Genomic DNA, 23305 nt, shown 5'->3' on the forward strand with positions numbered 1-23305 from the left:
TAACCGACCAAGATCAGCCTTCCCAACTGGTGTCTTCTACACAGTTATCAAACATGGACAGTCTGGGACCTTTAGTCCCAGTGCCTCTGGAGGCATCGTGAATATAGATCTTCCAGGTCCTTCCCTGGCCAAGCTAACGCATGAAATCTTGAGGAGAAACTGGGCAGGAGAAAGCTAGACTTTCTCTCCAATGTTAAGAACTCTCATCGCCTTCAACGTCAACATCCACAGAACCCATTAGTGAAAAGTTGGCCAAACAGTCCATTTTACTGACACCACCAGTTCAAGAAAAAGGCTCAGATTAGGAAGAAATGACACCAAACCATCTCTAAGAGGATATTATCTCCAAGTGCCGAGGAATTTAGACAAGCCCAACCCCCAAGGACACTTACCAGTGTGGGTCTGCCTGTGACTTTCCAGGGCATCTTCTTTAGAGAATTGTGCACCACAATGATCACAGAGAAAGACTTTGGCACCTGCTGTAAGGAAAGAAAAAGAAAGAGAGAGGGGAGGAAATTACGCTGATATCAAGAAGCTCCAACGAATCATTACAGTGGTCACTAAACTGATTCTGAGACACTAAATTGTGCTCAGCACGGCAGCCACAAATGGAGGGATCCCCAAATAGAATTGACCGTATCCAGGGCAAAGATTAGTTTTTAACTGAACACTGGAATGAATCCACGATCTTCACTCAAATATATATGTTGCCTCTTTCAAGGCATATCACGCTCTTATCCCATCAACATTTGGGGACATTATTCACACAAACACCATAACTATCAAATATACAGTCCAGAGAAAACTATATGTAGAGTTGATAAGAGATCTGAATGGTTCCCTGATATCTGAGAGGGTTCTTATTTTTGTACTTTTTCCTTTCCGTGGGTTATGGAGATTTGCAAGATAGGTTGTTGTTTTTTTAGCTATCCCAATATTAAACCAACATTTTAAAAAAATTATTCAGTGGTTGGGGCTGTGGTTAGAGCAACCATTACACTGCCATCACCAAGCTAACCCCGAATTAGACCAACAAGCTCTGGTTTATATGTTTTTGTGGCATTTTATTGGGGTTTGGGGATAAATGAAAATCTAAAGATACAAGCCATATACTGAACATTGGTGATAGATAGATAGATAGATAGATGATAGATAGATAGATAGATAGATAGATAGATATGGATGGATGGATGGATGTATAGAAAGATAGGAAGATAGGAAGTTGTCAGAGAGATAGATAGATAGAGACAAAAAGAGAGAAATAGAATATCTAGATATGACAGATGTTAGGAGTGAATTAGATGGTTTTATTCTCAGCCAGAGGTCTCCAAACTTGGCAACTTTAAGATTTATGGACTTCAACTCCCAGAATTCTCCAGCCAGCATATCTCTCTCTCTCTCTCTCTCTCTCTCTCTCTCTCTCTCTCTCTCTCTCTCTCTCTTCTTTTTTCCACATTATAAACAAAACTCTACTTAACTATTCATATATTCAAGTTTATTTATTTTTTCTTTTACCAAAGTGCTAAAGGTTTCATTAAATTTTCAAATCTCTGGACTTGCAAGGACATAGAGCAAGAGTCCCCAAACTTGGCAACTTTAAGGCTTGTGGACTTCAACTCCCAGAATTCTCCAGCCAGCTATGCTGAATTCTGGGAGTTGAAGTCCACACGCCTTAAAGTTGCCGAGTTTGGAGACCCCTGTAAATCTCAGCAGATCTCAGGCTGAACAACTGTTAGCAGGAACGAAGTTCTGGTGGTCTTGCCTGAAACAGCCCCCTCCTACATTTTGACAGATCCATGATCTAATTGCATGATCGTTCCAAGGAAGGCTGGGCCACCCTGGCATGGAGAGCCACTTGGAACATCTGGAGAAGTTCTACAATGAAGAAAAGGAACAGAGATGCTCTCCAGCTGCCTTGTATATCTCCACAATGCGTTTGGTCCCTCCTTCTCGTCTCTCCCAGAACTTTTACTTCAAAGAAATGAAATAGGGGAAAGATACGGGATTGGAACTCTGCTCTCCACCACGGGCAGATAGGCTGATGCCAGGGGTAAACAGGAAACTAACAGGCAGTGCCAGGGGAGAGTGTGGAGGGCTCCAAGTGGCGTGGCTAGCCTGCCAGTCTGCTCTGTGAGAGAGGTATAGATCCTGGTCATCCTGGTCTGAGGGGTACCTTAAATATTCCAGGCATGGGGGCCCCCAAATGTCCCCCTTTTGTGGAATTCCTGGCACAGCCGCTGGAGAGAGCTGGCTGAGCTAGACGGATGGGATCCAGCCAAGCAGATACGGGATTATCTGGGCACTGTGAATTTCAATGTGGACACAAAGTGTTTCTCCTTTGCAAAACAAAAACCCAAAAAAGCCCCAAAAGAGGTGATGAAAAACAAACCCAGCGTTTCCAGGGCTCAACCTCCTGATTATGTCAGCGTGTCAAGCAGCCTTGTTTTTCCGTGCCTTCCAACGCTCCCCTAATGATCACAACATCCCGTCAGCACACAAAAGGCTCGAGTCAACGGCAACGACACTATCAGATAAGAACAACACACCCGACTGAAAGATAATTTCCACGACTATTGTGAAGGTGTGGCATTTGTGGGATTTCTTAGAAAATGCACCGCAAGGCAGGAGGCAACTGTGGGTTGGCAGGGCCCCCATTGTAACAAGGGAAGCGAGCACAGAGGGGGCCTCTGCACGGCCCGCAAGCCCCTTGCGGAGAAAAATGAAGCCCCTTAGAGAGACCAGAGTGGTGAACTCAAGGGTTAGGACCTGGAAGTTTTGATCCACTGCTTCTGGTCTGAAGAAAAGAAAAGAAAAGAAAAGAAAAGAAAAGAAAAGAAAAGAAAAGAAAAGAAAAGAAAAGAAAAGAAAAGAAAAGAAAGAAAGAAAGAAAGAAAGAGGATGAAGAGAAGTGAAGAAAAATAAAAAGAAAGAGAAAAAGGTAGAAGGAAAGAAAGAGAGAAAGAAAGAAAAGAAAGAGAGAGAGAGAAAGAGAGAAAGGAAGGAGAAAAGAAAAATAAAGAAAGGAAGGAAGGAAGGAAGAGGGAGGATGAAGAAAAGAGAAGAAAAAAGAAGAAGAAAAAGAGAGAAAGAAAGAGAAGAAAAAGAGAAAGAGAGAAACAAATAAAGGAAGGAAGGAAGGAAGAAGAAAAAGAGAAAGAAAGAAACAGAAAAAGGAAGGAAGGAAGGAAGGAAGAACAGAAAGAGGAAGAAGAAGAAAAGAAAAGAAAAAAGGGAAAGAGAACGCAGGGATGATTTCGTCTTTAAGGAAGGGTCGGCTCAGTTGGAGAAAGAGGGGAGCGACAGCTGGAGGCCTCCTACCACTCTGGGGGCCCCTTTTCTTTCCCCACAGAACAGCCCCCCCCCATCCCAGGGCTGCTCTCCCAGAAAACCGAAGCCCCCTTGGGCTAGGGCCGCCCCCAGCATCAGCCACACCCTCCAGGTGCCCTCAGCCCCACCTGGCCAGCCGTGCCACAGGTTGGCCAGGGCTGCTCCAGCAGGCACGGTTCCCCCCAGGCCTCCCGCCAGGCGCTGAGGACCAGGGTGCCACGGCCAGCGTAGAGTGGACGGGGATGAGCGTGTGGCATGGCTGGGGCTTCACCCTGGAGAAGTTGGGGGGCTGACCCCTGGCGGAAGGGAAGCGAGCGGGGCCTGAGGGGGCTGCCTTATCCTTGGCCCTCCCCGCCTCCGTCTTCCCACCCCTCCCGGAGACCCTCCCGGAGACCCTCCCGGCCCCACGGCAGAGGGGACCCCCAGAAGGGAGGAAAATAAAACAGATGCCCCCCCTCCCCGCCGGAGAATAATCCCCCTGCCTTTAAATTGCCTCAGTAACGGCTGGCTCAGAGGCAGAAAAATTTGGCAGCAGTGAAATTAAAAGTGATAAATTTTCTCGCCAAGCTTTGATCGATAATAAAGGCCTCATCTGTTAATCAATAAGACAGTCTGCCTGTTTACTGTGCATAAGCCGTTCCCGGCTGCTTTTGGGGGAGGAAACAAGGGGGGAGATGTCAAGTTTGCATTCAAAGCAACTCAAGTGTACCTAAGCCAAATGGCCCGGCCCTCAAAAGAAAGCAGAATCCAGGGCGCTGGGGAGGTGGGGGGTGGCTGGGGGGCGGGGGAAGACCGGGTCCTGACATCACAGGCTGGGGGTGTGGGGGGAGAGGGAAGGAGAAGGCAGAGCAAGGCTGGACGTGCTCCCACGTCCCAAACCCAGATCAGAGTTTGGTTTGTTCCTTCCTTGCCCCTGCCCATGTGCAGAGTTACTTCCTCTTCTCCCTGAGCTGCTGGCTGAAACCGAGCAGGGGAGCAGAGCTCCGGGGTGCAAGGGGGCTGCTCAGGGAGAAGAGGAAGCAACTCTGCACATGGGCAGGGGCAAGGAAGGAACGGGGCCTGCAAACCGAACTCTGCTCTGGGTTTGAAAGCAGCTTCCATAAAAGAGGGTGCAGGCCTTCTTCAGCCCCTCTGGGGGGGCCCCTAGGCAACTGGGGGGTCAGGGGCCAAAGGCACGTGCTTTTGTGGGTGTTGGTGTGCATGTGCAAGGGGGGGGCAGTTTGCGTAGCCACACTTTCCGTCTTCTTCAGCGTTTCTGAAGGGTGGAACCCCAAACTTACCCTGTGCCAACTTCCATTATTTCAGCGATGGCTTTGGGGGTTAAGCCCAACGCAGAACATTTCATTTACTCCATGGGTAGACCCGGTATATCCTGGGTTTCTGTTCTAGTGACCAGCCACATTTAAAGTCCAAAAGATCCATTAAAATTAAGACTGGAGATTAATTAAGCATTATCCTGGGCAGATCCAGTGTCCGTGCCAAGCAGCCACTGGCAGCCAAACTGTGCCTTGAAAGTCAAGGGCAGCTGGGAGTCCCAGGTGCCATGAAGACTTACTTTTATGTAAATATATCTATCTATCTATCTATCTATCTATCTATCTATCTATCTATCTATCTATCTATCATTTATCTATCTATGAATAACTGGCTATGTTTAGTGTTTAGTGTGTATATATATACACACACTAAACATAGCCAGTTATTCATAGATGGCTCTAAAGGCTAAACAGGAAAGCAAATATTAAAGAAATATTCCTGACATGCATTCATGCTGCTAGTCCTGTATGGGAACCACCAGTATTTAAGGGTCTGGCAAAGCTTCAGGCTCAAGTGAAGTCTACCAGACTCCTTTAATGGCCTCTTCACCAAACCGACAACAACAAGCATCAGTGGCCCAAGAGTTTATGAGTGTCCTGGCCAAACATGTCCACTGTCCGGAAGAAAGGAGAACGGACCATAGGAGAGGAGAAGGCACGAGGCTTAGAGAAACCCAAATGGAGAACATACATGCTGCCCTTCCAAAAGGCAACTGGACTTGCTTGGTTATTTTCCTTCCAAACGTTTGGCTTCTCACCCAAGAAGCTTCCTCAGGTCAGAACTTCTGAAGAACCAAAGAAGCTTCTTGGGTGAGAAGCCAAATGTTTTCAGGTGGACGACATAAAAACAAACGAAGAATGTCCAGTGGCCTTTTGGAAAAAGCACCTTTGGGACAACCATGACCTGGATTGACTGGAGAATCTCCACAGACACACGAGGTGCGGTTGCCAGAGGGCAGAAGTCTCCAGGTCAACTCCCAAGCATCAACATCTCACCATCCTCATCCAGTCCCGGAGGCTTCCAAGACCCAACCCAACCCAACCGGGACTTTCGAATAAACATCTTGAATGTTCCCCCGAGAGACGCAGGCTGGGTTGCATAAGGGAAGTACAGCGCGTACCCAGAGAGCTGACCCACAAAACACAGCAGGAACAATGAGGGCAGGCCGGGCCATCTTAACGGCAGCCCGTACAGTCTTATTTACAGTACGCCTTATCAGCCAGGGAACAGTGCACGGCCTGCCAGTTTCCAAAGACCGGGACTGGGTGTTCTTTTGCTCGCTCAAGTCGATGTGTACTGGAAGCAGAAATTGTTGCCTGCCTGCCAGCACACACACACACACACACACATGCACACAAACACACACACCCCTTCCTGCCCACCCCAAGTGCTAAATCAAATCCGAAAAACAAAATGTGAGACCAAGCCAGAAATCTTGCAATCTGCACAGGCATAAAAAGACTGGGGAAAGAGGAGCCAGGGAACACAGCGGCTGCATATGCAAATAGTTCAAGGTTAATTTTACTATGTGAGTCACCAGGAAAATGTCAGCCAGCTTCAGTGCTCATCATGACTCCGGGGTTTCATAAAAACAAGGAGAGAGATTTATTAAAAGCACAGAACATTGAGGACAGAACACTCAAAAGTCATGTGCCGGGGAGGGGGGCTGGATTCAAACAACCCCCCAAACAACAACAACACACACACACACAATCCTAACGAAGCCGAGCAGCAGAGTTCACCGAAGCAGGACGTTGAAAAACAAAATAAAAAACCCGGCACCCCTTTGGGGAAGCTGCGGGCAACTGAGGGGAAAGACAAAAAGAAAGTATTTTTAGCAAGCTTCCTACAGCTGCGGCCGACTTCCTGATGGCTGACCCTGGAAGGACGGGACCCCGTGGGCTGCCAAGGCTCTCGATGTGTTGGAGGAGATGGATCGCCCCAGGCCCCAGATCCTCAGCCGGATCTCCCCTTCAACAAGGCTGGCAAAAACAAGTGGTTTTTTTCACACACCACGAGGATTCAGCAGATAGCCGGACTTTCGGGACAAGACCGAGTTCTCAAGCTGCCCCTTTACCTTTGGCATGTGTGACCCGGGGTGGGGGGGTGGGGAGGACAGGCCTTTTGAACTCCAGAAAGAAGTTCACAACACAACTTTTGCATTTCCAAGAGTATCCCCCTCGGCCAGGAAGGTCTGTCCTGGCAGAAGAAAATGTTTGTGGAAAGGAGCGGTCCTTGGTGCTCTCTCACCTTGGCGGTTTTCTTGCAGACATTTCGTTACCCAACTAGGTAGCATCATCAATGCTAGAAGGGAGTGGGCTGTGGGGGGAGGAGGAATGTGGGGTCCTTCATGCTCACTGAGCTTGGTTGTTTTCTTGCAGGCATTTCATGACCCAACAAGGTAGCATCATCACTGCTAGAAAGGAGTGGGGTTTGCGGAGAGGAGGGAGAGGAGGAAGAGGAGGAGGAGGAGGAGGAGGAGGAAGAGGAAGAAGAAGAAGAAGAAGAAGAAGAAGAAGAAGAAGAAGAAGAAGAAGAAGAAGAAGAAGAAGAAGAAGAAGAAGAAACAATGACAATAACAGCAACAAGAAAAAACAATAACAACAATAACAATAACGACAAGAAGAAACAATAACAATAACAACAAGAAAGAATAACAACAAGAAGAAGAAACAATAACAACAACAAGAAGAAGAAACAATAACAAGAAGAAGAAGAAGAAGAAGAAGAAGAAGAAGAAGAAGAAGAAGAAGAAGAAGAAGAAGAAGAAGAAGAAGAAGAAGAAGAAGAAGAAGAAGAAAAGAAGAAGAGGAAGAGGAAGAGGAAGAAGAAGAAGAAGAAGAAGAAGAAACAATAACAACAAGAAGAAGAAGAGGAAGAGGAAGAGGAGGAGGAGGAGGAGAAGGAGGAGGAGGACTATGGGGTCCTTGGTGCTCACTGAGCTTGGTTGTTGGTGGGCCTGTTCCTGGTTCTTCCCTGATTAGCTGGTTTAGTATTAGATTGTTTGTCTGCAGGTTGGTAGAACTAATTCCTGTCCTTCTTCTCATCAAAGAAATTCCACTTAGGATAGAAAAGTTGATTGACATATAAAAACCTCTGGAGCGAGTAGACTTTCTCTCCACCCGAAGACGGTCCCCCATCTATTGGAGGGAGGGAGGGAGGGAGGCGATTCTGATTTCAGCACCCAACGCCACAGAGACCCCGGCTGGACAAGGCCTGTCCGCTTTCTCCTGGGGGCAACCGGCTGAAGGAGATGCAGAGAGGGAGGGGGAGGGGGAGGGGGAGGACCAGGGCAGGGAGCCATGTTTGAGGCCCAAATCCACCAAGCTCCATCTGCCAAACCTTCCCAGGGAAAGGCTGGCGCTCGGGACCCTGGTCCAACCTTCTCCGGGTGGTTTTGCATTTTGTTTAAAGCAGGGAAAAAAAACAAGAGCCCCCCCCCCGCCCCCCCTTGGGATCTGAGGCTGAAAAATGGAGAGGCAACTGATCAGCTGCTGCCTGTCTGCATCAAGTCCTTTGAATAAAAGGTAGCAGCAGCAAGTCTTCGTCAGACCGGTTTAGACCTTCTGCCAAACAGTTAGTGGGCCCATGAATGTGGCAACCCAGCAGGGCTGTGCCTAGGGAGACCCCCCCCCCTTCCTAACGCTCCCCAAGCCCCGATTTTACCGGTTTGGTGGAGGAGGAGAACCTACTCTCCCCCAGAAGGTTGTACCTCTGATGTTAGGAAGTAGTAAAAACGTTTTAACTGGTTAAAAAGTGACACCTACCCAATTGCCTTTGGTGTGTGTAAGCCTTAACTCTCTCTCTCTCACACACACACACACACACACACACACAGACAGAGGCGGTTGGATGCAAAGATGCCTCTTGCTGATGTTCCACCCTTTGATTTCTCCTTCGCCTTCCCTCTCTAACTGAAGTGTGACATTGTACAGCACTACAGTGGATGTTTTGGAAAGGGAGATGTAAGGAGACACATCCAAACAAGAGCCTGCCTACACACAAACGCTCCTCGCTTGTCTCTTCCTCCTTTTAAGCCACCTGAGAAATCTGTATGAGAAATCTGTCTTTCTCCCCCCACCCATTTTTTTTTTAACGGCCTCCTTTCCTGAGCATTGTTAAATGGTACCTGCCAGGTAAAAAAATGACATTCAAATTGCCGGCTGAGAAAGTGGAAAGATTTGGGCTGTTAAGAGAGGAACTGAAAACACGAGCGATGCTGAGCACACAGGGCCAGCGATGAACTTTTGTGCAGCCATTTGCATTGAGGAAGAGATGGGATCAACCTGCTGAGCAGAATTGCTACCTCGCCACCCTCAAATTTATTTATTTATTTGCAGCGGAGGAGTTGAGAGCATGACTCAAATATGTGGAAGACACTGCCAGGAGCAAGAGGCAGCCAAGTGCATCAAACACATTCTCTTTTCAGCAAAGACTAGCTCGGTGATTTAAAAACAAAAATACTCCATTAAACATCCCCCTTTTTAACCCAGTCAATCCACTGTTATCAAGAATATCAAACAGGAACATCTGTTTAAACACTAAAGTGCCCTTGACGCTTCCCTTTCCTTTGCTTAGGTGTACAAATGCCACCAATAAACTGTCTCTTCCAGAGGGCTGGATAAAGGATGGCCTATTAACTTTATAAACCTACTAATTCAATCATTTGCCCCTCCCTAACGTTTTATGAGGTAGAAGAAGAAGAAGAGAGAGAGAGAAGGAACACATGAGAAGAAACAGAACCAACTGGAGGAAGAGCTCCCAACGTTGACATGACCAAGAGTTGAGAATTCAACTCTTTCCAGTTTTATAAAAACAGAAGAATCGGAGCCAAGGACTAAGGGCTGTAATTCGTTCGTAATTCCTGCTCTGGGACTGTCTCTCATGTATCACGAGGCCATCTCTCTTTAGCCCTAGTATGGTATCTCCACCAAGAAGGGACTTGGCTAGTCCTTTTTTCATGGGTGGTGGCAAGCCAGATGCTTAATGTTTCCTGACTTGGTCTGAGATAATCTGACATCCTTCATAACTATTAACTCTACTCATCTCCAATCTCTCATACGTCATGGACTATTGCAAGGAGAAGCTTCAGCTCTCAAGAGGGCGGAGATCAGAATAGGAGAGAGACAACACCTAAAGGCCATATATCTCTCCTTGTTTAAGCATCTCTCTCTCTCTCTCTCCTTCCCTCCTTTTTGCAAGAAATAGATTGCCAAAGGCAGGATTTGATCACATTTCCATGACAGCAGAACTATGTTTCTGAACATTTTTTTTAAAGGGGGTAACTTGGACCAGATGCCAGACAGTTTGTGAATCTGGGCCTCTCAATTTCAGCTCCAGGTTCTTAGAGCTGGTCATCGACTGGAATGACTGAAATTGTTTTGTGCATGTGTGTCCCTTGAAGATCTCTCCACATTAAATTGAGCAATCGCCATGAAAATGAGCAAAAATCTGTTGTATACTGCCCTGGGGAGGTGGTTAGGATACGATTGGTTGGATGGCCGGTTGGGCTGAAGACACCAAGAAACAGAGAGCGAATGCTCGTGGGGTCAGGCCCCCTGGATGTTATTGTACCCTCTTCCTTCTCTTTGGGTGGGGCTGATGGGTCTCTTGGTTCAGCAGGCAGCGGTGCAGAACCGAGACCCTCATGCTCTGACTTTGGGGTCCTGGAGAGATGCGAGTGGTTGGAAGTTATGAGGTCACATTGTTCCCAAATGCAACTGGGCCATCCTTCCATGATCCTGACGTGTGATATCTCACTTTTAACACACAACTGGGCTCTCGACCAAGAAGGGGGGATCGGATGCAGATTTGGGGAGGGGGCAAATAGCAAGATGTGTGCAACTGGCCTCTTGACCTCACCTCAAATGAAATCTGACCGGGCCCTCAAAGATACACCACGAATGTTCCAACTTTTCTTTTCTCTGAAGGCCACCCCACTTTCCTAGTTTGGGGTTCCTCTTGGAGGACAGGATTGATATCTCCCTATATCGCCTGAGCCCTGAGGAAGCTAGTATTTAATCCCAACAGTTAAGACGCCCCAAATCATTATTAATGCATCAGGTGGTTAATTTCGATGGACAATTTTAAAAGGTGATATGAAATCAACAAATTGTCTTCTAACTGATAAGAAGAGAATTGTAGCTCAGGCGTGAACTGTGGAGTCCTAATTGTCTTCTCACTTTCAGTCCACTTATCGGTCTTCATTTTTTCCCCCTCTTACTTTTGGCCTATCGGGGAGGGGGAGATCACTTCAATGAGACTGTTGGTTCGAAAAAGTTGGCCAACTTTTGGGCTCAAGAGCAGGCTGTGGGAATCAACCAAGAGAGGGAGACAGAGAGAGGCCAACCCATTTCTCTTCTGAACCAGGTAATGCTCAATGCAGACCTGTCAACCTGAACTTTTTCATAGTCTTACTCCAGCCAAGCCTGGAGAAGGAAAGGAAAGGAAGGGACCTTCTGATACTTTTCCATGTCTGAAAATAGCCTGTAACTTGGAATAAATGACAGGAGCCTCCTCCATAGATAGGCCAGCTGTGCTGAAGGTTGCTGTTTGGCCCTTCATTCTGGGCCTCTTTCTAGTTGAGACTGGCACGCCGGCTGCCCTCCACGACTTCCCACGCTGGGCCGGATTGGCAGGAGAAGAAATCCTGTGCCGAGAGAGACCCAACTGGACACAGACTCTGGCCCTGAATATGCTTTGCTTGCGTCACCCCTTTTGGGTGGGGGGGATCTGGGATCAAAGGCATGTCTAGTGTGTGCAGGGACACACTGCACCCCCTTCCCTGTCCCTTAACCGAGAGTGGCTGTTTTGTTAACAGAGCCATATAACTGGCTTGGGTGTCCAGAGGCGTCTCCATCCTTCCCGGCTTACAAATGTGTTTCGCCTGTTTACATCCAGGGAGACATGAAAGAGCACAGTCAGGTTTTTTGGCAGCCTCTGCCCATTCCTGAGTTATGGCCAGCCATGACTCTCAGCTGCCTTCCTTTTCCAGCCACAGTTTCATAACTCGCATATTTTCTGACGCTGCAATCCTCCAAAATTTCGCAGGCGCCCAACCTTCCCTCCCTCCCTCTCTCTCTCTTTCTCCCCGCTTGCCAGAGGACACAGTGTGCAATTGGTGTGACCCTAAAATGTGCCCCAGAACATGATTCAGCCCGCGTCCGTTTCCCCCCCCCCAAAAAAAAAATTAGAGAGGGAAGAAGGCCGGATGGAGGAGAAAAGGTGGAGGTAACGAAACTTCTGCAAAAAAAAGAGGAAAATATTTTATTTTAAAACAAAAGTTTGCAAAGCAAATCTATGCACTGCCATTACTCTACTACCTAATTAATTCAGTCATTTCAAAAACAATTTTATTTATGTCCTATTTACCACATCAAAAGTGCAAAAAAAGGAAAAGGAAAAAAAAAAAGAAACATTCTCCAGACGCTGATGCTAAAATAATACCTCAAGGCATCTATTTTTAATCAGTCTACACACACAAACATACACAAAATATATCACATAAAGCCCGGGATCTATAGAATCTCTCTCGGGCAGACCACCAAACTCAAAAAAGAGAGACACACACACAGAGAGAGAGAGAAAACAGCCAAGTCTTCAGAGCACCCTTACTCGCTGGCTGCCGAAAACGGCTTGTCAAAAAAGAGGGGGGGGGGGAGGAAAGTGGGGGAAGGAAGTAAAAGAGAGAGAGAGAGAGAGAGAGAGAATAAAAAAAAAACCCCAAACCCAGAGAAATCCATAATGGCTTGAGGCTCTTCTCCAATCTATTTTCTGCTCAGCTGGTTTTAAATGAAGTTATTATGAGTCATTAAAACACCCGCAAGCTTGTGGAAGTCAGCCAATTACAATTTTAAATTTAGCCTGTTCTCTACCCCATTCCCTCGTTTTCTTCTTTTGCCCAGGAAAAAAAAAAAAAAAGAAAACAAAAGAAAGAGGAAAAAAAAGAAAAGAAAAGAAAGCCACTGGGTTTACTCTAGTTTTCTCCCTCCGTTCCCCCCGCCCCCGAAAAGCTCTCCCCTCCTCAGTGAACCTGGTCCAAGACCCATTTCCTTTGCAGTGGAACCTACAGAAGAGAATAATTCAGATTCCAAAAGCCACAGACAGAAGCATATTAAGGGGGGGTTTATGGTTTATTTCGTTCCTCTCTCTCTCTCTCTTTCTCAACCGATCATAAGGCAGATTTCTAAACTGAACATCCATGTCAATGTCTTATTTCCTTTCCTTATTCCCTAAACCCCAAGGCAACCCTCTCGGCAGGATTATTTCAGCCACCCCAGGCTCCCCTGCTTCGCTTTCTGGGTTACAGCTGCCGCCACATCCTCAACTCTGCCGTTATCGCTCTTACGGGTAACGGGCGAGGGAGGTTCGGCAGAGATATTTTCATGCAGGGTTTTTTTTTATTATTCTTATTTTTATCAGTCGTCTGACCAGTAAAATCTTAATGTAAAATTTGTAATAAATAGAGAAATAAATAACATTTCCGAAATGAATTCATGAAGGGGAAAACAAGGAAAGCAAAATTGGGTCTCGTGCTTCTTTGAATCCTGCACCGGGGGTCTCACCACCAAGCCGTGTCCCCCCGTCGTGTTCCGTATTTTCATGCGGCTGTTTTAAAGGGAACATGGTCAAACACGTGGGAAGCGGACAGGAGGAAGGTAGATTAGAGCAGGGGTGTGTCTGAACTGTGCAGCTTTTAAGACTTGTGGGCTTCAACTCCCAGAATACCCCATGCAGACATGGATTCTGAGAGTTGAAGTCCACAAGTCTTAAAGTTGCCAAATTTGGAGATCCCTATACTAACTAGAGGAAGAGTGGGGGAGGGAGGGAGGGGGGGAGGGAGGGAGAGCACTTTGAAGAAGGCTGAAGACACCTGGGCATCCATAACGCATCCTGGACCTGCCTCCCCCACTGAACAGGCCTTATCCATAGCATCCTTTTGTGAAGCCCCCTCAAAATCAACTATGAGTCACTCACTTTCCGAAGGGTTCAGTCTTGTATTCAGTACCAGGGAGGCAACCTTTGAAGTCTCCGTGGAAGGACCAAAGGCCACAGTAGAACATCGGCATGGCCTACAGAAGCCTTGGTTCAACCTCCAGCATCTCCAGGCTAAATCAGTGTTTCTTAAACTTGGCAACTTGGAAGATGTGTGGACTTCCAGCTTCCAGAATTCTCCAAGCTAGCAACTGTCTTCAAGCTGTCAAGGCTGAGAATCCTTGATCTAAGGGACCAGGCAGCCAGAGATTCCAGATGTGAACCCACAGAAGGACCACTAGGTACATTCAGAAGGTACATCGTTCCTCTCCTATGGCAAGATTATATGGTCCCTGTGACCTGGAGCAAGGATCATAAAGGATGCATCACACGTTCCCATGCTTGGCCTAGCCTGTGGTCCCCATGGAAGACCATGGAGGTGAGGAAGGAAAATGCAAACCAGGTTGGATCCCTGGTTGTTGGTTCCTTACACTGCAGACAAAACGAAGCAGAACCTCCTGACTCCTGGACCACAGGTGGTTGAAGCTTCTGCTCCACACCAGGTCTTGCTTATTGTGTTCAAGGCTCATCTGACTAGACTCCTAGGTGGGCCTAAACTTCCTCACCAGGGGGCAAGCAGAGTTCCTGTGTGTGTGTGTGCTTGTGTGTGTAGAAGGATTTGCACCACGCACCATCACAATATTAATCCAATCCAATCCAATCTAGCCCTCCCTAAAGGAAAGCTTTCAATCCACCCCACCCCACCCCAAGTGCCACACTGCATTGGAAGGGCCCTCAGAGGGCCACACCGACCTCCCCCAAAAAAAAAGTGATGGAGAAGAAACAGGAAAGAACAAAATCTTGATCTCTCCTCTCTGACACCCCCCATCCTTTGAGACCCCAAACCTGACCTCTGCCCCCAAAAGTGCAAGAGGGAAGCCACGTTATTACACAATGTCCACTTTCCTGCTCCTGGCCTGGAAAACCATGTTCTCTCCGTGAGCCGGGAGGGAGAGAGCGTGACACCCCTTATCCAAAATCCAACCGCCGCCTGCCTTCCCTTTCAGAAGGCACGCCGTGTACTGTACGTCCTATAAAACTCCCCAACAGCCTCCAGACACTCGGCAATCGTCCTCCATCAAAACACTTTGCCTTGCATACAAAAATAAAATACAGTGCTGAACGGAATACACAATCAGCCCATTACAGTACGGAGGACGGCTCCTTAGCAACGCGGCGGCTTTGCAGCGGAGACAATCGACAGGAAGCAGAAATCTGTCAAGCCTGTTGGCAAATGATAAACATTAGCAAGGGGTTGGTTGGGTTGGGCTTTTTTTTTTTTTCCCTTGGTGGGCTTGGGTTTTGGGGGGAGTGGGGCACACACAACCGAAGCCACGTGAAAGTAGCACATTGCAGGCAGACACCTGAATGTATTCCGAGGGGCGTCCACCTGAACGGAGGCTGGGGATAAATTAACGCCACCAACCCTGTCACCAACGGCTCTGGCTTCTGATCCTGAGACCATGTTTTCTATTACGTTTGCTCAACTCTCAGAAGTTCTTGTTCCCCTGCAGAGGACTAGCATCTTGAAAAACAAGAGCTCACCCTGGACGCGGAGCAGCAGCAAACAACCTCAGACAAGGAGCACCCAGGGCTGGGTTACTTTTCAAAAAGGGTGGGGGGGTTTGCAAAAGGCAACCTCTTGAAGAGGAGAAGAACGGGGGTGGGGGGGATAGGGGGTCTCTAGGAAGAGGAGAGGGGAGGAGGGGAGCCTAGGTCCCTCTGGTAAACGTTGGGGTGGGGTGGGGCGGAAGAGGCTGGCCCTGGCCCCCCAGTGGCACCAGCTCGGGACCCCTTGCCAGAACAGGAACTAAAAGCAAAAAGGAACTGAATTATTCCAATCAGCTTCAGGCTCTCGAGGCTGAAAATAAATAAATGAAAAGACAGATAAAAAGAGGTATGCGCGGGAGGAGGAAGAGAAAGAAATGTATTTTTCATCAGCAAGTGTATAATTTATAAACAGCATTAAACAGTTTGTGTTTTTTCTCTCTCTCTCTCTCTCTCTTTCTCCTCCCTCTCCTCCCCCCCTCTCCAGCCCCGCCGCCCGCCTTCCTCTCTTGTGTATCGGGGTTGGACTCAACTCAAGCCTGCATTAATTTCTGCTGTGGGTACAGTGTGTTCTTGGCTGCGCATCTGCCAACGATCATAAACTCTCTGGAATGTTGGCAGAACATCCAGCCCTGCCGGCAAGCCGATGACATCACTTGGGGAATAAATTCGGGAGCCCGGCCAAAACCCGAGGAGGCAGCGGGCGCCCGGCCAGGGAAGAGCAGGAGCAGCCGCCGCCGCCGCCACTGAGCCTCCCTGGGCAGCACAAACAGGTGGAGGGCCGGGAAGGTGGCATACAAGGGGGCTGAGGCGAAAGGAGGGCCGGGGCCGCAGGAGCCCTTCTTCTCCCTGGGAGGAAGGCCAGCTGGATGGCCTCTGGAGCCTCCAGCCCTGCAGGGCGTTCAGGAAAGGTTGGGCAGCCCCTGCTCTGCAATGGGGTAGGGTTCCAGCTCGAGTAGGGGCTGGACTAGTAGACCTCCAAGGTCCCTCCTGGCCCTGTTATCTTGTTACAGGTGGGCCTCCACTTACCATGCTTAGCGACTGCTCAAAGTTGCAACGGCACTGAAGAAAGGGACTCATCACCATGTTTCGCACTTATGACCGTTGCAGCAACCCCGTGGTCACGTGGTCAAAATCCAGACCCTCGGCCACTGACTCGTATTTATGACAGTTCGATGTCCCAGGGTTCCCCTTTTGTGACCTACGTCAATGAAGCCCGATTCCATTAAAAACCCCATTGCTAACTGAGCAGCGACAGTGTGTCACTTAAGAACGGTGGCAACAAAGGTCATAGAATGGGGCAAACCTCATTTAATGAATGTCTCATTTAACAACAGAAATTTTGGCCTCCACTGTGGTCATAAGTCAAGGACTGCCTGCATTTGACTCCCCAGCCGGGAGGGGGAGGGAGGGAGGGGAAGCAACAGGTTGTTGGTCTCCAGAAGAATGGACCCAGACAAGACCCCCAGGGAGGGGACAGCCCCTCCCCAGCCAAGAAAACCGAGTCAGGAAGAAGGACCCCCTGAGCCCAAAGGGGATACACAGCAGCCCCCTCCCCAGAGTTTTTCCTCTGGTAATATTACACCACTAACTAGAGCATGCAAAACATTTGCTAGACCAATACTTGAATACAGCTCATCAGTCTGGAACCCACAGTATGTATCTGATATTCACACAGTTGAGAAAGTCCAGAAATATTTCACAAGAAGAGTTCTCCACTCCTCTACTCGTTGCAGAAGACCTTATGCCACCAGCATCGAAACTCTAGACCTAGAAAACCTAGAACTACGCCGCCTTCGGTCCGATCTAAGTATGGTATATAAAATCATACATTGCAGTGTCCTACCTGTGAATGAATACTCCAGCTTCAACCATAACAGCACAAGAGCAAACAATAGATACAAACTCAAGGTTAATCTCACCAAACTTGATTGCAGGAAATACAACTTCAGCCACAGAGTGGTCAATGTCTGGAATCCTCTACCTGACTCTGTGATTTCTTCCCCAAAACCCAAAAACTTTAACCTTAGACTGTCTACTATTGACCTCACCCCTTTCCTAAGAGGTCTATAGGGGACATGCATAAGCGCACCAATCATACCTACCGTCCCTGTCCTATTGTTTCTTTTATTTTTCTTATATGTATCCATGTATTGATAATTATGTTTTTACTTATACCTATTATCTTGTAAGCAATTGACAAACCAAATAAAATAAAAATAAAATAAAAAATAGAGTTAACACAAATGAGGTGTATCACACCTCTGTTCCTGGGGCAAAGAAAGGCTCAATGAAAACTGGGCTACAAATTCTGATTCTGCGGGCTGGATTCCCCTAATAAAATCCCCCTAGAAAGAGTGGGCTGCTTTATGAATGGCGGGGGAGGCCCCTAAAGCCCTCTTCCCCCCGTCCCTTTTCTTTCACACAACCCACTGCCTCTTCAACTACCACTCCAGAGGTGGCTACCTCTGATGTCCATCCATGCATGGTGGCCATCTCGGTGCACAAGGTCAGATGCTGTTTTCTGAGGTTGGTGGAGCTCAATGGATCTAGCCGCCTTTTGGGAAAAGACCCCAGTGAGTTATGGGCCCTGAAGGATGGTCAGATCTCAGCCTGGGCTCTTTGGGGACCACTTTTTGTGATTCGGAGGAACAAGCAGAGATGGAGGAGGTTGTGGTTGTTGCTTTTGCAACACCTTAATTTTTTTGTTTTTCATGGGTAAGTTCGGTTTGCCTCATTCCTGTCCTAGTTTAGGGGGAAGGAACTGAAAAAAAAAAAGTAAGTTTGTACTAAAATCTGTGCTGTGCACCTCACTTCAAACTTTCTATTCACATGTTCTTCTAAACCATATTCTCCAGTTGTGTTTTGGTGTCTCCGTTTCATGAGGGCAGGCCTTTTGGAGAAGACACTTCCCTGCCACACTCTGTTGAAAACTCAATTGACAAATTGCGTTACAAGCGCAACATTCAGAAAAAGTCAAAAGTTTTTACTTGGAGCGTTGGCTTGAAAACATAGAATGAAAGAAGGCCGTACTGATCCGACAGACTAAACAAACTTTTCCATCTTCCCTCTTTCCAAGCCATGCATTTTTGGGGGGTGGGGGTCACACACCCAGGTTACCACAGCGGCGTTTGCATGTGCATGTGCTCTGCACAGCTATAATTATTCCGCATGTACACGAAACAGTTGCTATAAACACTGCCATGAGAAAACACACGCCTACACAATCTTTCAACGTAAACACAACCAGAGAGCAATTTTAATGAAAGGTGGCATTTTTCCAAGGGTAGGCACCATGTTTCTCTACTTTCCAGTTGCTGTAGGGGCAAGTTTGAGATAGTGGGGAGCAATGCCCACCCACCCCTGTGCTCCTTCTGACCCAGGGCTCCATACAAAACTGAAATGAGTCTCTAGATGAGGCGTGTGCCTAAGGGCACCTGTTCACCAAGACCCGTTCTTCTTCCCCTTCTCCACTTCTCACCATTGTATCTTCTCAAAAGGTTGAGAGACCCTTTCCCTACATTCTTGATATTGAGAACAACCTTAGATGGGGTGAAGTCCTCCTGACGTTGGGCGCCAATTTTAAGACCAGGAGCAACACATTATATCAAGTCCCAACTGACCAAAGAAAGTGAAGAACCTGCTCTAGATGTTCCCATGACCTTTTCCTTTCCACTGTTGCTCTGTGCCAATGAAGGACCTATGGAGGAGGCCTTCCGCTCCACCACTCGTTCCTAAGAGGAATGAGGCAAGGGGGGGGTCTAACATCAGGTGGTTCAAAGGAGAGCGATTGGTCCTTGCTGGTCATTCTGAGTGGAACGCTTCCCTCGTGGCCTTCGAAAGACCCAGCCACGCGAGTGCTTTGCAGTTGAGCCCTGAGCATCTGACCGCAGAAGTGTGCTCACCTCGCCTGCTCCTAGGCACAAGGACCTGGCACACTCACCGGATTTCATTCTTGCAAACTTAAAAGTACAGCAGCCACGGGACAACCAGGATTACACCCCTCTGCCTTGTTATTTAAGGGCTGGCTTTATGGCTCAAAAATTAATCTTAAAGTATACCTTACACCTGAAGATTAGCTCTCTTAAATGCCCGCTTAGCTGATGTGCATCCAAAATTGATTGGAATTCCATTCTTTTAACCTCGGGATTTTGCAAACGCCGTACACACATCCCACCCCCAACAGACCAGAGGCTCCTCCACGCAGGGAGCCCACTTCTAATTAAACAAGTCATGAATTTCTCTGCGTGGACCCCCCCCCCCCCCCAAAAAGCCCTCCAAAAATAAATAACAACCCCATTGTGGGAGCATTAAGAGGCAGCGGCCCTCCTCCGGCCCTTTTTCTGCCTCGGCTTATCTGGTGAGGAGGAGGAGGAGGAGGAGGGGGCCGCACAGCTTGGGAGGAGAAGAAAGTCCAAGGTGTAGCTACGGCTTTTGTCAACAACGTGGCTGGAATTTAACGTGGCTGTTTTCGAGCATCAGGGCGCCTCCCCCCCTCTCCTCCCGCCCGGATAGGGAGGAGAGAAAACATAATCATCTTTCATGATGACAAACTTGGCTCGGCGCTGCCTTTACATACTGTACCCTCGGAGCGGGCCGGCTGCCAGGCAGCGCTTGGCACGAGGCCACGACCACAGCAACAAACAGAAGCCGCGTGTGCGCCAAGACGGGGGGTGGGGAGGACGGGGCAAGAAGGGGAAGGCAGCCGAGAGGCAAACACACTTCACACACACACACACACACACACACACACACACACACGCCTGTCCCGGGCTGCCCTCCGACAAGGGAAAGGGTGGTTGGGAAGTGGCCAGCCCTCCTCCTCCTCCTCCTCCTCCTCACCACCACCCCATTTCCTCCCCACACGTCCAGTGGGCCCAAGGAAGGGACACCTGCTGATATCCACACAAATTCTGTACCTGCACAATTCCCCCAGAACCTGCATGGACCCCAAAGGGAGGTTTTTGGGGGGGCCTTGTCTGAGGTTGGCATAGCTCCCCCTGGGGCAAAAGGAAAGAAAGGGTGTTGTTGTTTTTTTGGAGGGATTTGGAGGGTCCATGGAAGTTTCCTGAAATGAGACCCCCCAAGAGAAAACAGGTCTCCCCAATTTTTCTGGCAGGGCTGATTTATTATTTTTATTTATTTATTTTGTCAAGCGATTGTAAGATAACAGGTATAAGTATAAACATAGTTATGAATACATGAAATGGAGACATATAAGAAAAATATAAAAGAAACAATAGGACAGGGACGGTCCCATCGGTGCGCTTATGCAGGCCCCCTACAGACCTCTTAGGAAAGGGGTGAGGTCAATAGTAGACAGTCTAAGGTTAAAGTTTGGGGGGGTTGGTCTCTCCAAGACCAGCCCCAAATGTAAAGGTCCCCAGATAGCACTGCCCAACTGATGGCCGTTCCATGCCCTGGCAAAATTTACTCTCCCGACCATAGAAGAAATGGAGGAAGAGGCGGGGAGAGGGGCTGTCTGCCCACTATATTATTTGCCCCTCCTCCAAATTCAAATCAAAACCTCTCTTGGGTAAAATGTGAGCTCTTCCCTAACGATTGCGAAGCTTTGTGGCAATGTTTCCTCCAGAGCATTCTTCTCTCTGCTTACAGAATTCTTAAACTGTCCCCGAATTTGGCTGGCAACAGAAGGCCACAATTCCCATCCTTCTCTCCTCCTATCCGGACTTTTGCACATCTTAGGAATGAGGAGTATAAAGACTCGCAACCAGGAGGATTCCTTGGGAAGGACAAGGAAACGCTGCAGCACAGCAACCCTGTTGAAAACCCTCAATTCCCTCCCTCGCCTTTCTACTCCCATCACCCTGCCTCACCCCAGGGTGGAATTCATCTGCATGCCAATTTTGATTGAGTAGCACCCAAAAAGTTTCCAAGTTCCATCAATGATGAAGACGGTAATGGTGATCTCGAGGTTTTATCCAGGTTCTTGGGCATTAAGAACGCTATTGTGGCACGCCAAGAACCGAGTTTTCTGTTAGTATGGGTGCCGGTCAGTCCTGGAGGAGATTAACCCTGACTGCTCTTTAGGAGGCCAGATCCTGAAGATGAAACTCCAAGACTTTGGGCATCTCATGAGAAGGAAGGAAGGACTCCCTGGAGAAGGAGAACCAAATGCTGGAAACGATGGAGGGCAATAGAAGGAGAAGGAGATGGCAGAGAAGGAGGGGGCTGGATGGAGTCCCTGAAGCAGTCGGCGTGAGCTTAAATGCACTCTGGGGGATGGTAAAGGATAGGAAGGCCTGGAGCAACATTGTCCATGGGTCACGATGGCTCGGATACAACTTCACAACAACAATAAATGGGTGACCACAGACACTCCGTTCAGAGAGGCCCCTACGAGAGAGCTGGGAACTAAATTAGCTCCTGGAGAGGCCAGTAACGTCCCCATCTTAGCATTCTAGTTCCTCCGCGTACATTTAATTAAAGGGCCTGCATCATTTCAACCTAATAGGGAAATTCATTAAACAAGTGCCCAGTTCTTTCGCTAATGAAACTTGGGTGGATGCTCGAATTTGGAGAAGATGAGATTCACAACGTATGTCTGAAAATGCGAAATACATCGGTGCCGGAGAAACACGGTGGGTGGAGTGGAAGGAGGGCCTGTCCAGGTTGGGAGCTGATGGCCCAGGCTGCCATCTCCCCCGGTTGCCATTCAGAGCTCCCACCCTTGTTACAGCTGGGGAGCCCAGAACAACCTTTGCGAAGGAGAAAGTCTCACTCTGGGCCTCTCTAACCCTCCAGACAGGAAGGACACCTGGTCAACCCTCCCAGAAAGAGCTCGGTTTTTGTTCCTCTGCGGGGCAGAATCAAGAGCTGCTGATTTGAATGCCTGGGTGAACGCCCGGCCTGCAACCCGGGTTCTCTTTCATGAGAAATCGCTGAACCACCAATGGCCACAAGTGACATCTTCCTCCCCATCGTCAAATTCCCCCTCAACACGGCCAGGGATGGTATACGAAAGACTTCAATCCATTTCAACCCATTAGTCTCTTTAAAACAGCAACAAGAGCCCCTTGCCTGGAGGGGCTTCTTTCCCCATGAGAGTCACTCCCAGGTGGTCTTCACCCCCGGAAAGGATCTTTTAAGGGGAGGGAAAAGATCCAGGACGAAGGAGAGCTTTCTGGGAAAAGGGAGGCGGCCAGAGACAGGGGGAGATAAGCCCCTTCTGGTACACCACTATCCAAACAAGGCACCCAACCATTTAACACCACACCTCCTAAGCACACCTGTTGGGAACATTCCTGCCCTTCTAGGGGACCTGGTTGAATGGTTTTTACAACCAAGGATTTTGGCAAATTGTAACTCCAGGACAAGACCAAAGTTTCCATGGTGGGTAAAGATGGGAGAAACTCTCCCGTACACACAAACACACACAAACACACATATCTAAACTTACCTGAATGAGCCAGTAAGTGCATCCGAAGGCGGAGGCTGTCCAGGAACCTTTTTCCACACAATTCACACCCATATGTCTTCATTGCACTGTGCAGTTTCCTGGGGGGAGGGGAAACGAAAAGAGGAGATAAAGCCTTGGTCCATAGCTTACGGGGCCTAAGTGGGGGGGGGGGAAACGGCTGCATTTTCTTGAAAACGTCAATCTGCCTTAGGGAGCCTCCCACAAATTCTGTCGATGCAGAGATTCTCACCAGCTCAGAAACAGCCCATTCCCCAAACAATTGCCTTTTTAGGCTGCAAGAACCATCCTTAAACAAGGGGCACAATTTCTACACAGGAGAGTAAACGCTTACACGGGAGAGTAAACTCTTACATGGAATTCTCACATGGAAGGAGAAGCCATGACATTAATTTTACAAGAACAGCTCATATTTTTTTAATCGACTTGACATCTCGGCACAGAGCCTGGATGCCGAAGCAAGCACATACACACACCTTACTTGTGATGGGTGTGCGTTCAATGGGTGGAGTTACATTCTATTTCCTGCACTTCTGGCTGCCTTGCTCCATCTGGGACAGAACTTTTTCACATTTCCAGGGTGGAAATGACTGGCGAAAAGGCAACCACCGTGTATGGACCCACGAAATGCAAACAACGTGG

At 48.3% G+C, this 23305-nt stretch overlaps 1 protein-coding gene across 1 annotated transcript in view; it reads right to left on the bottom strand.

Moving 5' to 3' along the window:
- ZBTB16 (zinc finger and BTB domain containing 16) overlaps positions 1-23305 on the bottom strand; it is a 130112-nt gene that overhangs the window by 49974 nt on the left and 56833 nt on the right. Inside the window, 2 exon segments of the mRNA XM_087938687.1 lie at positions 393-479; positions 22646-22743. Of these exon segments, the coding sequence (XP_087794813.1) occupies positions 393-479; positions 22646-22743 (185 nt within the window).

Source organism: Pseudonaja textilis, chromosome 9 (assembly GCF_049901715.1).
Source record: "Pseudonaja textilis isolate UNSWEBS1 chromosome 9, rPseTex1.2, whole genome shotgun sequence".
NCBI lineage: Eukaryota > Metazoa > Chordata > Lepidosauria > Squamata > Elapidae > Pseudonaja > Pseudonaja textilis.